A 12,384-nucleotide genomic window follows, 5' to 3' on the forward strand; every position below is an offset into this window, starting at 1 on the left:
AAGAATGAAAATGGGCGGAGTCAACATAAAAGTGGGCGCGGCACATTTTGTTCCTCTTTCTGTTCTTCAAAAGTTGGGAGGTATCGAGGTAATGCAGAATCTGCCAGGAATCCTTCACAGAAACTGGAATTCTGCAACATCCAGGCAAGCATGACATTTGTGCCTCAGATTCAGCCATGTGAACATTAATGTTGCTTTTTGACTCCATTTATACTTGGACCAGAAAGCAACTACAAAGAGCACCTCTCTGGAAGGCAGCCATGTTTTCCCATTGGGACAACTCATTCCATGTACAGTACAACCTTTTTGAACCGACCACCCAAATTTGCACGGAAAAATAGTCTTTCATAGGGTTGGTCCTCTCAAATAAAATGTAGAATGCAGGTTAAAGTGCCTAATGGAGTCAGCGAGCATGTAAGCCCCAAATACCCAAAGAGTAGTAGATTCCCTTTTTCAATATGGCCGCCACACCACTTCCTGTATGAACAGAGCGTGCGCAGTGAGCATAGGCTGTTTGGATTCTTGTTACTAAGTAACACTGAAAGACAACTCCCGCCCCGCCAGTGATTGGTTTATGTTCGCGCACATGCTCAGTGTGTTCTGTAGTGCTGGGCTCCATGTCCGTGTCATACTATGTGTAACTCTGACTGTATGTGTGCAGATGATTGGTGAGTAGTCAGGGGTCGGAGGTCAGTGCCCCCCTCCTCCCCTATATGTGTGCACTGATTGTAAAGTGGTCAGTTTATTCCTATGCCTGTATTCTATGTAGTTATTATACACACATGCAGTACTTGTTACTATGCACCATATATATAGTTATATACTCACTGTGTCATATTATTTCACACTTCGTATTTATCAATTTCATGTTTATTTTCACATTTTAGCAGTGGCGTAACTAGGAATGGCGGGGCCCCGTGGCGAACTTTTGACATGGTCCCCCCCCCCCCCCCCGACACGGACGCCGAAGACCTCGACCGACCCCCTCCTACGCATTCCTGCGTGCTCTATTATGCCCCATAATGGCCCCTGCACACAGTATTATCCCCCATAGTGGCCTCTACACACAGTATTATCCCCCATAGTGGCCCCTGCACACAGTATTATCCCCCATAGTGGCCCCTGCACACAGTATTATGCCCCATAGTGACCCCTGCACGCAGTATTATCCCCCATAGTGGCCCCTGCACACAGTATTATCCCCCATAGTGGCCCCTGCACACAGTATTATCCCCCATAGTGGCCCCTGCACACAGTATTATCCCCCATAGTGGCCCCTGCACACAGTATTATACCCCATAGTGTCCCCTGCACACAGTATTATCCCCCATAGTGGCCCCTGCACACAGTATTATCCCCCATAGTGGCAACTGCACACAGTATTATGCCCCATAGTGGCCCCTGCACACAGTATTATCCCCCATAGTGGCCCCTGCACACAGTATTATCCCCCATAGTGGCCCCTGCACACAGTATTATCCCCCATAGTGGCCCCTGCACACAGTATTATCCCCCATAGTGGCCCCTGCACACAGTATTATCCCCCATAGTGGCCCCTGCACACAGTATTATCCCCCATAGTGGCCCCTGCACACAGTATTATCCCCCATAGTGGCCCCTGCACACAGTATTATGCCCCATAGTGACCCCTGCACACAGTATTATCCGCCATAGTGGCCCCTGCACACAGTATTATGTCCCATAGTGGTCCCTGCGCACAGTATTATGCCCCATAGTGGCCCCTGCACACAGTATTATGCCCCATAGTGGCCCCTGCACACAGTATTATGCCCCATAGTGACCCCTGCACACAGTATTATCCGCCATAGTGGCCTCTGCACACAGTATTATCCGCCATAGTGGCCCCTGCACACAGTATTATCCCCAATAGTGGCCCCTGCACACACTATTATGTCCCACTGTCCGAAAAGACCCCCCGAGTATAATGATAGCAGCGGTAGCGGTTGACACTGGGCCCCTAATGTCCCGGGCCCTGTGGCAGCTGCCTCTGCTGCTATGGCAGTAGTTACGCCACTGCATTTTAGGCCTGTGTTTACACTGTGCTTCCTTGCTGAGGAGCTGCATGCAGTTTTATTTAGTACATATCTATTGTCTGTAAACCAGAGGTTTTCACTTTGGCTGTTAGCATATAGGTGACTATGTACTATTCATTACTGCACCCCTGTCCTCCGGGATGTGCGGTATTATATACCGCTAGAGAGCTGACAGTGCTGAAGTCAGCTATCCCTGCATGCACCAGAGTACTGGAGATATTGGTGACAATAGTTTCAGCATCGATGTCCCCGCTGTCAGAAAGGCGGCCCTTACAGCCTAGTGTCATTGCTGGGTTGTGAAGAATGCCTCCCTGCTCATGCTTAGGCTAAGGCCCAACGTAGCGGGCCATTGCAGGATAAACTACAATGGAAACGCATTACAGTTTTTCTGCAGCATTTTTTACAGCAAGTCTGCAGTTTTGCTTTGCGGACTTTCTGCTTCAATTACACCTATGGTGAAACCGCCAGCGACTCCGTAGGTATAATTGACATGCTGCTATTTCCAGAAATGCGTATTTTTCTGCAATGTGTGGCTGGGATTTGCTAGTCATTTTACAACAAAAGAAATTTATGACATATCCCCAGGATACATATATAGACATGTAATGTTTTTGTTGTTTTTTCTATATGCCTGAAGTTTAAGGATATGGATGGATCACACTCCAGACACAGGAAGAAAGGAGGGAGAAACCAGGTAAATGTCCGAGATGCAGCATGGACGATGCCGGGGCACCAGTGACTGGTCTATTGGGTGTCTTTCATAACATCCCTAGAATCTCTGGGGCATCAGCTCCACCTTTTGCCTGAACTAGTTTTATACATGTGGTCCGTGGTGTATTATGTGGGTTACTTGTTGTGTCGCCCACAAGCCCAGCGCACTCACCAGCTGCTCCTCTGGACTCACTGGATGGTGCTGGCAAGAAGGTGAGTAGAAAGATGTTTTAGTGTGAGTGCAGATGACTTTACAACTATGTAATTTGGGATACTAAATCACAGGACCTGTTAGTGGTTTAATGTCCCAAATGTAACACCCCCTTTGGCCACACCCCCTGGTAGCGGGGCGTTCGGATAAGTATTAGTTGCCGTTCTACCTTGCTTAGCGCAGTGCCTCCACCCTTGTCGGTGATATTCTGGTGCTTCCGGGTTGACAGTACCTTTCTTCAGATCTCTGTCCGGGGCTTGACAAGGGAAAGCCCCGCCCACACCAACACGCCAGAGAGGATTGTGGTATAAACAAAGAAACCTTTATATGGAACTTAATAAAGTAATGGTGAAGTACAATATGCAATAACATTCACAGCATCAGTAAGGTATAATACTTTAAACGATAAACCTATCTAGAAAATGGCAGGTCTATATGGCAAAACCCTAGTACAATGTATAACAATCACAAAGCTCAGTCTTAATACAAGGCCTGTTGCCGCGGTTCTGGAAAGAATCTTCTTTCGTTGGTGCACATGAAATATGTCAGAAATGAACAATGCTCCTTTAATTCCTAGCAGGGTAATATTCCTTAGTCCAGAAGATTTGGTACACTGCAGAAAATCCAGTACTGGCTACAATCATCTATCAGCAGCAGCAGGCTCTATCCCTTACAATAGGACATGGCAGCACAGCAGGTGCCTGGATGCATCAAGTCTCTTTTACTCCTTCTGCAGTGCTCAGCTTAAAAAGTTATACTAGACAAGAACAACTCACTCCTGGATCATAGGATGCAGTCTAAATAAGAATGCTGGTGGTAGGTACACTTACAGTTCCAGAGGAATTAACGCTGTCCTGTCCAACAGGCTGCCAAAGGGTTAAGTCTGGAAGAACGTTCCGGTGTAGCAGGGAGGTGCCTCCGTCGGTTGTGGAGAGTATGAATACCCTGTATTTTCGGCAAATCGTCCTGTGGAGTTGGTAACCTTTTCTCTGAAGGAATTAAATCCTCTTTCTTGTTGCTTTCAGCCTCTGGGAGCTCAGGAGATCTTATTCCTGCATCCACCTGTGATCCCTCTCTCCTGCAGACTGCCTGAGCACATGGTCTCCCCTGCCAAGCAGCCCCTCCCATCCTCCAAGGATTTGATAAACAATCACAATTGCTTTCATGCTGCATGCACAATGTTTGCAAACTGTTAACCCCTCGTTGCCTTGATCTGCACACAGGGGTTACACAAAAATGCTCTGACAGGTTCCCTTTAGAAACATTGTTTCTTGTCCTCTAACACAGGGCATATTCTATACTGTTACAAAGCTGTTCAGCGCACTTTCCGACTTGTTTGTAGGCTCCCCTGTATGGTGATATCAGTAACAAAACAAATGTTACCTACTCTATTGATTTCTGAAAGAATAAATGAGGTTTTACTTACGCTTTAAGGAATACTACCCAAATATAGAATACACTTTAGTTTGGAATTTGCAGCAATATCCTCAGTGATGATTTATGGTCTTGGGATCCCAAGTTGCACAGACTGGAGCAGGTCTTTTAGTAGGTTGACCATAAAGAGGTGCCTGGTGTGTTTTGTGTAATGTTTTATTTCAATGTGTCGAATTTTAATTTCGTATTGACATTTAGTTGTCTTTATCAGGACCCTGATGTGCGGTTATCAAAGCTTTTATCCTATGCTCTGCGTCATGGAGCCAAAGAAATGGGATTGCCCATGGGGTCAGGTAGGTTCAGGAAACCCATGATTTGTTGTATTTTCTATGGTTATATTTTGAGAAAGGGATACTTATGGATTTTACTTTCTAGATATTTTTGTCATTTTATACATCATCTGGATTATCCTACCTACAGTGCTCGTCATGCTGGGACTTACTAGTGGGCCGATTCTGAGGGCCTTTATCCAGAAGCTGAGATCCCATATGGTCGGCTTCGTCTGGAGAACCTCTCAGAGATGGATTAGTGTTTCAACTGTGCAGTACCGAAATATCTTTAAGGCTAGGTTCACATCTGTACTGGAGTCTACGTTGGAGACTTCGCGCAGAAGTCCTGCACAGTGGACACGTGGCAGACCCCATTATATTCATTGAGATCTGTGGGTATGATGTGCACAGATGTGAACCTACGGTAGCCTTATCTACAGTATTGGGACTTTCAGTCCTGTGACTTGTGCTAGAACACTCATTTTTGTTTAAGGGCAGGCTACTACAGTTGCATAACTCGTCTCACCAAGTGAGGAGGGCGGTGAAACATATTCAGGGATTTGAGGGCCTGGCTGACGACGTTGATCTTTGGGACAATCAGATGTTCCCGCAGTTATGGAATCTGGATGGGCAAAACTTTTGGAAAACTGGGGGTTAGGGACCCTGCGGGATATTTTTGAAAACAATGTCTTCCTCTCATTTCTGCAACTTAAAGATAAGTTTGAGCTCCCACAGTCCAGCTTTTATAGATATCTGAAATTGCGGTGTGCACTAAATTCACAATTTCCTATAATTGATTCCCCTGTATCTGTACCCACAGCAGCTACTCAATGCCCTCTCGCCGGTTTAAAATGGGCCGGATGTCCCATACTGAGTGCCATGGATGTAGGAGCGAACGTTATTGATCTATTGTGGAAATGTACCATAATGATATAAGTGGTCTCCTTTTTGACACATGCCGATCCCTGACACTCCAGAGGTCTGTCTATTGGGCTTGCAGCAGGAGGAGACATTGCCAAACCACACAAAAAACACTCTTTATGGCCAGAAAGGCGGTCGTGATGCGATGGATGGCAGATAGACCTGCTTTCTTATCACAGTCAGTAAAAGGCTACTGTATGAGCAGATAGTATATTAAAAAAAATAGACAACGCCTTCAGAAATTTGACAATGCACCTCAGACAATTTTGTCTACCACTTCATTTCACTCCTCTTTAAAGGGGTTTTCCAGGAATTACAGATTTCTTGCAGGAGACTGGGGAAGGTGAAAAAACATACTCAGCTTGTTCTGTCGAAAGTCCTCACCACAATCAGTAACCAACAACTTAAGGAAAGGAATCAGGATTTCACTCACATAAGTCAACTGGAGATGTCCCAGTTCCTTTCCTTAGGCCTTTGAGACCAATCAATGCGATGAGGACTTATAATGGGACAGGCAATGGGAGACACTGGAGCGCAGAGGACAAGTGAGAATGTTCCATGGCCTCCTGTCAGAAATATGTCATTCCTGGCCAATCCCTTTAAGCCCGGTCCTTAATGTGGTGATATGTGCTGTATATGCCTGACATGTAATGTGTGTTGATGATTTAGCGCGGATCGTTTATTTATTTATTTTCTTCATTCATGTATATAGGAAGCGAAGTGAATATTTGGTAGTTGCTGACAAAATAGTCACCAGAGGACAAGCTAAAAGTAAATTGTGCAGATTAAATATAGCCTATATAACGTATACCTGTTGGAAATAGGTGGTAGCCCTGGGCCCAAACACCTTGACATGCATGTCGCTAAATAGAACTTTGTCAAGGGGTATTGTAAATTTTAGTTGCCCCTTTATTTGCAGAACTTTTGAACACATGCCAGTGGACATACAGAGAGCTCCTCTCCAAGGCCTTCTCTTCTTTTGCAGTACAAGGAAGCCCAGACAGAGTATAGTTATCTAAAGTATAACACATGGGATGGGGCGGCCAAAGGAAACAGCAGCCATAACTTCTTGCGTCATGGATCTAGATGTGTTTGGATTGGAAAACCATATCTTAGAATATGGGTGTCTATGGAAGCCGCCATTATCAGTTGGGATAACTTACATTACAGGTCCTCCAATCACATCCATGGTCCATTCACTGTCTTCTCTCTCCCTTTGACCTTCTTTAGATGGCTTTGTTCCTGTCTCCTTCCTCCTCCACCTGCGACAGTTTTGTTCCTTTTCCCAAGAGGACATTGAACGTGTAGTCAGATGTAATGATAAGCAGCGATTTACTATAAGAACCTCTGAACCTGAGGGGACACTGGAAATACGAGCTAACCAAGGACATTCTATACAGGTACCCCCTATGAGATCTATAACTGCGACCTCCTATTACGTTATCTTGGCTTTGCATTTCCTTGGAGTATTCAGGTGGGAATGTCAGAAACATTGAGATTTGTTAATCCTCTTCCTTCCTTTTTACAGGTAGAGGTGGAGCTGACACCAATAGGAGCAGAGCTCCCTCCACAAGCCATACATGGGACGTATCTCCGGCACTGGCCTTCTATTCTCCGCTGTGGGCTGTCTCGTATGAAGAGGACACATATCCATCTGTCCACTCAGCTTCCAGGAGAAGGAGCGGGTGTGATCAGTGGTCAGTGACTAAATGATACCATTATTACTATTCCCAGACTCTTGACATTGTATCATCACTTTCGACCAAGTACTCTCCTGTTTTCCCATTGAGCTGTGCTGCATCTGTAGTTTGTAGATACTAAAGATAAAGAACCCAGAAATCCTCTGTTATGCTTTTATATCCATATAGTAACATTACACCATTGTACCTATTGGATATACTGCATTGCTTATTCTCCTTTATATTACTTCCAGATGTGACCTTTAGACAGGACATGATATATTTTGTATAAAGAAGATTCTTCAAGACATGTGCTTTCCAAGGAACCGGGCTCTTGAGTTAGCACAGCATAACTTATACGCTGTAAGACTAGCCTGAGAATATACAATGAAGTCTGCATATGTAACGTGGATTCTGTCACTGTTTTTGCACAGATTTTACCCATTACATTGCAGTGTGTAAAATCCATACCAGACAGGACATGCTGACAATAAGAAAGCAGTGTCAATGGATGATTTTTGTTATAACCCCTTTCACTTACATACTCTACATTGTTGCGGAATTTGGTTTAGGTTAAATTCCACCACAAATATGTGAACCTGGCCTAAATAGGAACACCCGCACAATCTGTATAAAGGTTTGTTTAGGGCTCATGTACACACCAAAGCTGTATGTGTGTGGTGTCTATAGGGTGGTACATGGGAGCCCAGTGTTTTCTTATTACAAAACAGTGTGCCCTGCATATGCCTTCATATAGCACCATGTTCTCCTCTAGTATCTGTACTGCTAGCATAGAATATTGTATATCTGTAATACAACACGATGGATGGGAGAGGAAAAAAAACCTCTCTATGTCTCCATTTGAAACTAAAATCTCACATAGACGCATGGATTTTTATGTTATCATGTTACAGATCTGTACACCATGGATCCTTAATACCGCCATGTAGATGAGTCCTTAGTATGTTAAAGGAGTTTATCTTCAGCAATACTAAATGTATGATTGCTGTGGGTCTGACTGCTGGGACTCCTACGGTAAGAACAGGGACCCCTGAGCACCCTTTGTAAATGGAGTGGTCATGTCCATTCGTGACCACTACTCCATTCACTGTCTATGAGACTGATGTAGATAACGGAGCGCTGTAGGTGGCTGTTTCCATCATTCCCAAAGTCAGTACATCTTACAGGATTGTTAACAGGGCGTTTATGTGGAATTTAGAATTGAATGTGGGAGTTATTCTATGAAGGGGTTTTATGCGCTAAAAGTATTGATGACCTATACTAAGGATAGTATATCAATATCAGATCTGTGGGAGTCTGACTCACTTATCAATCAGCTGATACACAGAGAATGGGACAGGAGGCAGACAGCTCTATTCTATGTGTAGTGGCCAGACCAGGTACTGCAGATCAGCTTACATTAATTTGATTGGGACCTAAACTGCAGTGACCTAATTCAGCCACAACACAGAGAACAGCGCTGTCTGCTTCCTGCTCCATTCTCTGTGTATCAGCTGCTGAGAACATCTGATGTGTGGGGGTGCCAGGAGTCAGATCCCCTCAGATCTAATATTAGTGACTTGTCTTTAGGATAAGTCATCAATATATTTAGCCTGGAAAACCCCTTTAAAATATGTGATACTATAAGGATCTTTTTACCTGGGCAGAGAATGAAAAACGTTATAACTCCTCTTCTACTACACTTACCATTACGTGGCTGCATGGGGCAAAAAATGGGTGTTTTGATCAGGAATGAGTGATACCCATTTAAAAGACCTTCAAAGGGGTTTCTAGGTTACAGATATTTGATTACCTAGACTAAGGATGGGTCCTCAATATCAGACGGGTGGGGGTCCCCGCGCAGGAAGCAGACAGCTCGGTTCTCTGTGTAGAACTGAGTCACCGCAGTTCCATTCAAGTGAGAAGGAGCTGATCTGCAGTACCAGGTCTGGCCACTACACAGAGAACAGCAGTGTCTGTTTCCTGGCCCATTCTTTGTGCGAGCTGCTGAGAACAGGTTAATGGGGGAGTGAGATGTTGGACTCCAACCGATTTGGCATTGATGACCTATCCTCAGAGAGGATATTAGCTATCTGTAACCTGGAAAACCCCTGTAATTTTGAGGCTTCTACCATAAGAAAGATTAGGGAGCGAAATCCTACAGAGTGACGCCAGCTATTGTGCTTCTTATTTATTATACTAAGGCTATTGTTGCTTCCTGTAAGCACTTGTTTGTCTTCCCAGCACTGACTGTACGTTCCGCCATGATCGGTCTCATGGGTCAGCCAATGTGTATTTAGCCTTGTGAGCGTCTCCGAACTACAGGAGGGGATCATTAAGCCGTGTCACAATATAAGTGGCGTCTGGCAAATCTCACTGCTAAGTGTCACTGGATCATTAACTGAGTAAGCATGTCAGTGTTGTAAATGGACGTAACGCTCACTATGTGTCTCTGCAGGCATGCGTAGCGACTGCGAAGTGGCCATATTTATAGACCTTCCGAAAGCTATAGCGGGTGAGTCTGTTCTCTCTCCATCTCTTACATAAACAATACAATATTTCCTTTATAACTGGACAGAAGAGATTTTCACACAGTGCTCCTACAATAAATGATCCAGAACATGAAAAGGTTAAAACCAGATGGCGATGGCTGCACCGAGAATAGACGCTTAATAATTGTCACATACACAGTAGTGGGGATGGGGATAGTGCATGCGATTTTAAAGGGGTTATCCAGTTTCTAGTATTGATGGCCTATCGAGAGATTTCAGGACAGCGCTGCAGTATCTACAGCCGCCGCCGCTACAGTTTGTACGGAAAGTGAACAGCGACCGTGGTATGTAAAGATCACCGAGAGTAGCGCCATCTCAGGACACATGATCTGTAGGGTCCCGGGTGTCGGTCCTCTACTCATCCAATATTAACGATCTATAGTAAGTATAACATATAAAGTTATCCCCCTCATCCACAAGGCTCTCCATAATGCTGCACCTCCCTACATTTCCTCCCTCATCTCCGTCTACCGCCCAACCCGTGCTCTCCGTTCACTCAATGACCTAACACTTACATCCTCTATTATCAGAACCTCCCACGCTCGTATACAAGACTTCTCCCGAGCTGCACCACTTCTCTGGAATGCTCTACCCCGGACAATCAGATTAACTCCCAATTTCTACAGCTTCAAACGCAAACTAAAGACACATCTTATCAGACAGGCCGATCACAATTCCTAATGTAAACCCTTCCCTACTGTAATTAGAAACCCTAAAATTAACCCTCCTCTGTCCCCGCTCCCATATTTCCCCACATGATATGATGTCATCTCATACTAACTTTATATGTCCAAGCTCCATCCACATGTCAAAGGACACGACTGTCGACGGCTCATAAAGTTTTATGTTTATGTAATGACCGTAACCTCTATTACAAAATTGTCTGTCCACTGTATAAGCAATGCCGCCCCTGCTACCTCTTGTGTCACCCCCTCTAGCTCATAGATTGTAAGCTCTTGTGAGCAGGGCCCTCAGTCCCATTGTGTGAAATGACTTTTTGTGATGTATCTTTTTGTCTTTATTTGAACCCTACAAATTGTACAGCGCTGCGGAATATGTTGGCGCTATATAAATAAAATGTATTATTATACGGTAGGCCATCAGTACTAGAAACCGGATAACCCCTTTAAGGCACATGTTTTATATATCTGTTGTTGGAGAGATATACAGTATTTCATCCTGGTTTATTTTCCAGATCAGATCCCATTCTTCTGGTCTGCTAACCGTGTCCTCCTCACACCTGGGAATGCTGATGGGGTCCTCCTACCCAAATACTTTCTGAAGGCTCTACAGCTCAGACCTCACAGTAAGTCTTCAGCAAATTCACCAGAAACCAGAATATAGGATCTTGGCTAATTCCTGTAGCTGCAGTGACACCTAGTGGTTGTCCTGTGTATTACTGGATTATCCATAATCTTTTAGAATTTAGAGACCCCAGAGTATAATAGTTTACCACAATGCTTGTTATAATGGCCATTTGACTTTGTCCGAGGTGAATCCCCAATTGTTCAGTCTTGTTAAAAATCGAACAATTTGGGTTAAACCCAGTTCGTGATAAAATGGTTTGCCCCTTTTCTAACCCTGATGGAGTTCATATAAATGAAGTTATTGGGAAAGTCTAGATTATATACATTTTTTGGGCTGCTTTTTAACCTGTACTTTATCTCTTCACAGGACAACTGCTTGCACTTGAATGAATGACAAAAACTCCTCCCTAATAAATTATTTTTACCAGTTTGTGGTTCTGGACTATGTGCAGGGTCAATATGGCGTCAATAAAGATATATATGGTCTCAGGTAGGAGGTTTGTTAGAGTCGATAAGGTGACCCTGACAATAGAAATGTCACAATAAAGGTATAACATGTATAGCTGTAATATCCGGTGCCGGCCATTGTAGTCTCTCCTCTTATTCTTACCTCCTACGCTATGTGTTTGATGCTTTAGACGTCTGAGAAACTCCTCTCTGCACTTGAGAACTGGAAGGAGCGTTTCAGATTACCAAAGCCCAGCGGGGGACATTTATCACGACAATTTGTAACCCTTCCCATCACAGCCATTTTTCATTTTCATTTTTTACTCTCCACCTTCCAAAAGCCATAACCTTTTTATTTTCCATTGCCAGGGCTTATTTTTTTTGCAGGACAGATTGTACTTCATAGAGGTACCATGTAATATTTCATATGATCCACTAGGAAGCTGCAAAGAATTGGGGAGGGGTTGAAAAGAAAACCGCCCCCTGCATTTGCGCCATTTTTTTTTTTATACAGGTTTTGATTTTACGAGGTTTACTATACAGCCACAATGTCATGTTAAACAAATGGATGACTACAATCGTCACCCACCCTCAAATATACACCAGATAAATGTCATATATGATTGAAAAGGGCAAATTATCAATAAAATATCACCTTTGTTAAAGATACTCTTTATAAATAGACGAGACACGATGACTAGTGCTGGAGCCCAGGGGAGGTGGGTAACACTGTTTGTGATGTATAATCACCTCTGCTCATTGTACTCCGGGGTCTACTGGTTCCACTTCAGACACATTT

The 12,384-nt window shown here is 44.1% G+C and overlaps 1 protein-coding gene across 3 annotated transcripts; it reads left to right on the plus strand.

The window, feature by feature from the left end:
* Nucleotides 1-598: 598 nt before the first annotated feature.
* TRPT1 (tRNA phosphotransferase 1) lies at nucleotides 599-11,566 on the plus strand. Of its 3 annotated transcripts, XM_075281510.1 has the most exons (8): nucleotides 599-668; nucleotides 2,692-2,748; nucleotides 4,622-4,703; nucleotides 6,831-7,000; nucleotides 7,129-7,297; nucleotides 9,738-9,794; nucleotides 11,027-11,137; nucleotides 11,506-11,566. In XM_075281510.1, the coding sequence occupies exons 2-8, from the start codon at nucleotides 2,701-2,703 to the stop codon at nucleotides 11,526-11,528; spliced, it is 660 nt and encodes a 219-aa protein (XP_075137611.1). In that variant the 5' UTR covers nucleotides 599-668; nucleotides 2,692-2,700; the 3' UTR covers nucleotides 11,529-11,566. The 3 variants fall into 3 exon arrangements, with proteins under 3 accessions (XP_075137611.1, XP_075137612.1, XP_075137614.1); XM_075281511.1 differs by lacking the exon at nucleotides 9,738-9,794; XM_075281513.1 differs by lacking the exon at nucleotides 2,692-2,748.
* Nucleotides 11,567-12,384: the final 818 nt, after the last annotated feature.

This window comes from Leptodactylus fuscus, chromosome 7 (genome assembly GCF_031893055.1).
Source record: "Leptodactylus fuscus isolate aLepFus1 chromosome 7, aLepFus1.hap2, whole genome shotgun sequence".
NCBI lineage: Eukaryota > Metazoa > Chordata > Amphibia > Anura > Leptodactylidae > Leptodactylus > Leptodactylus fuscus.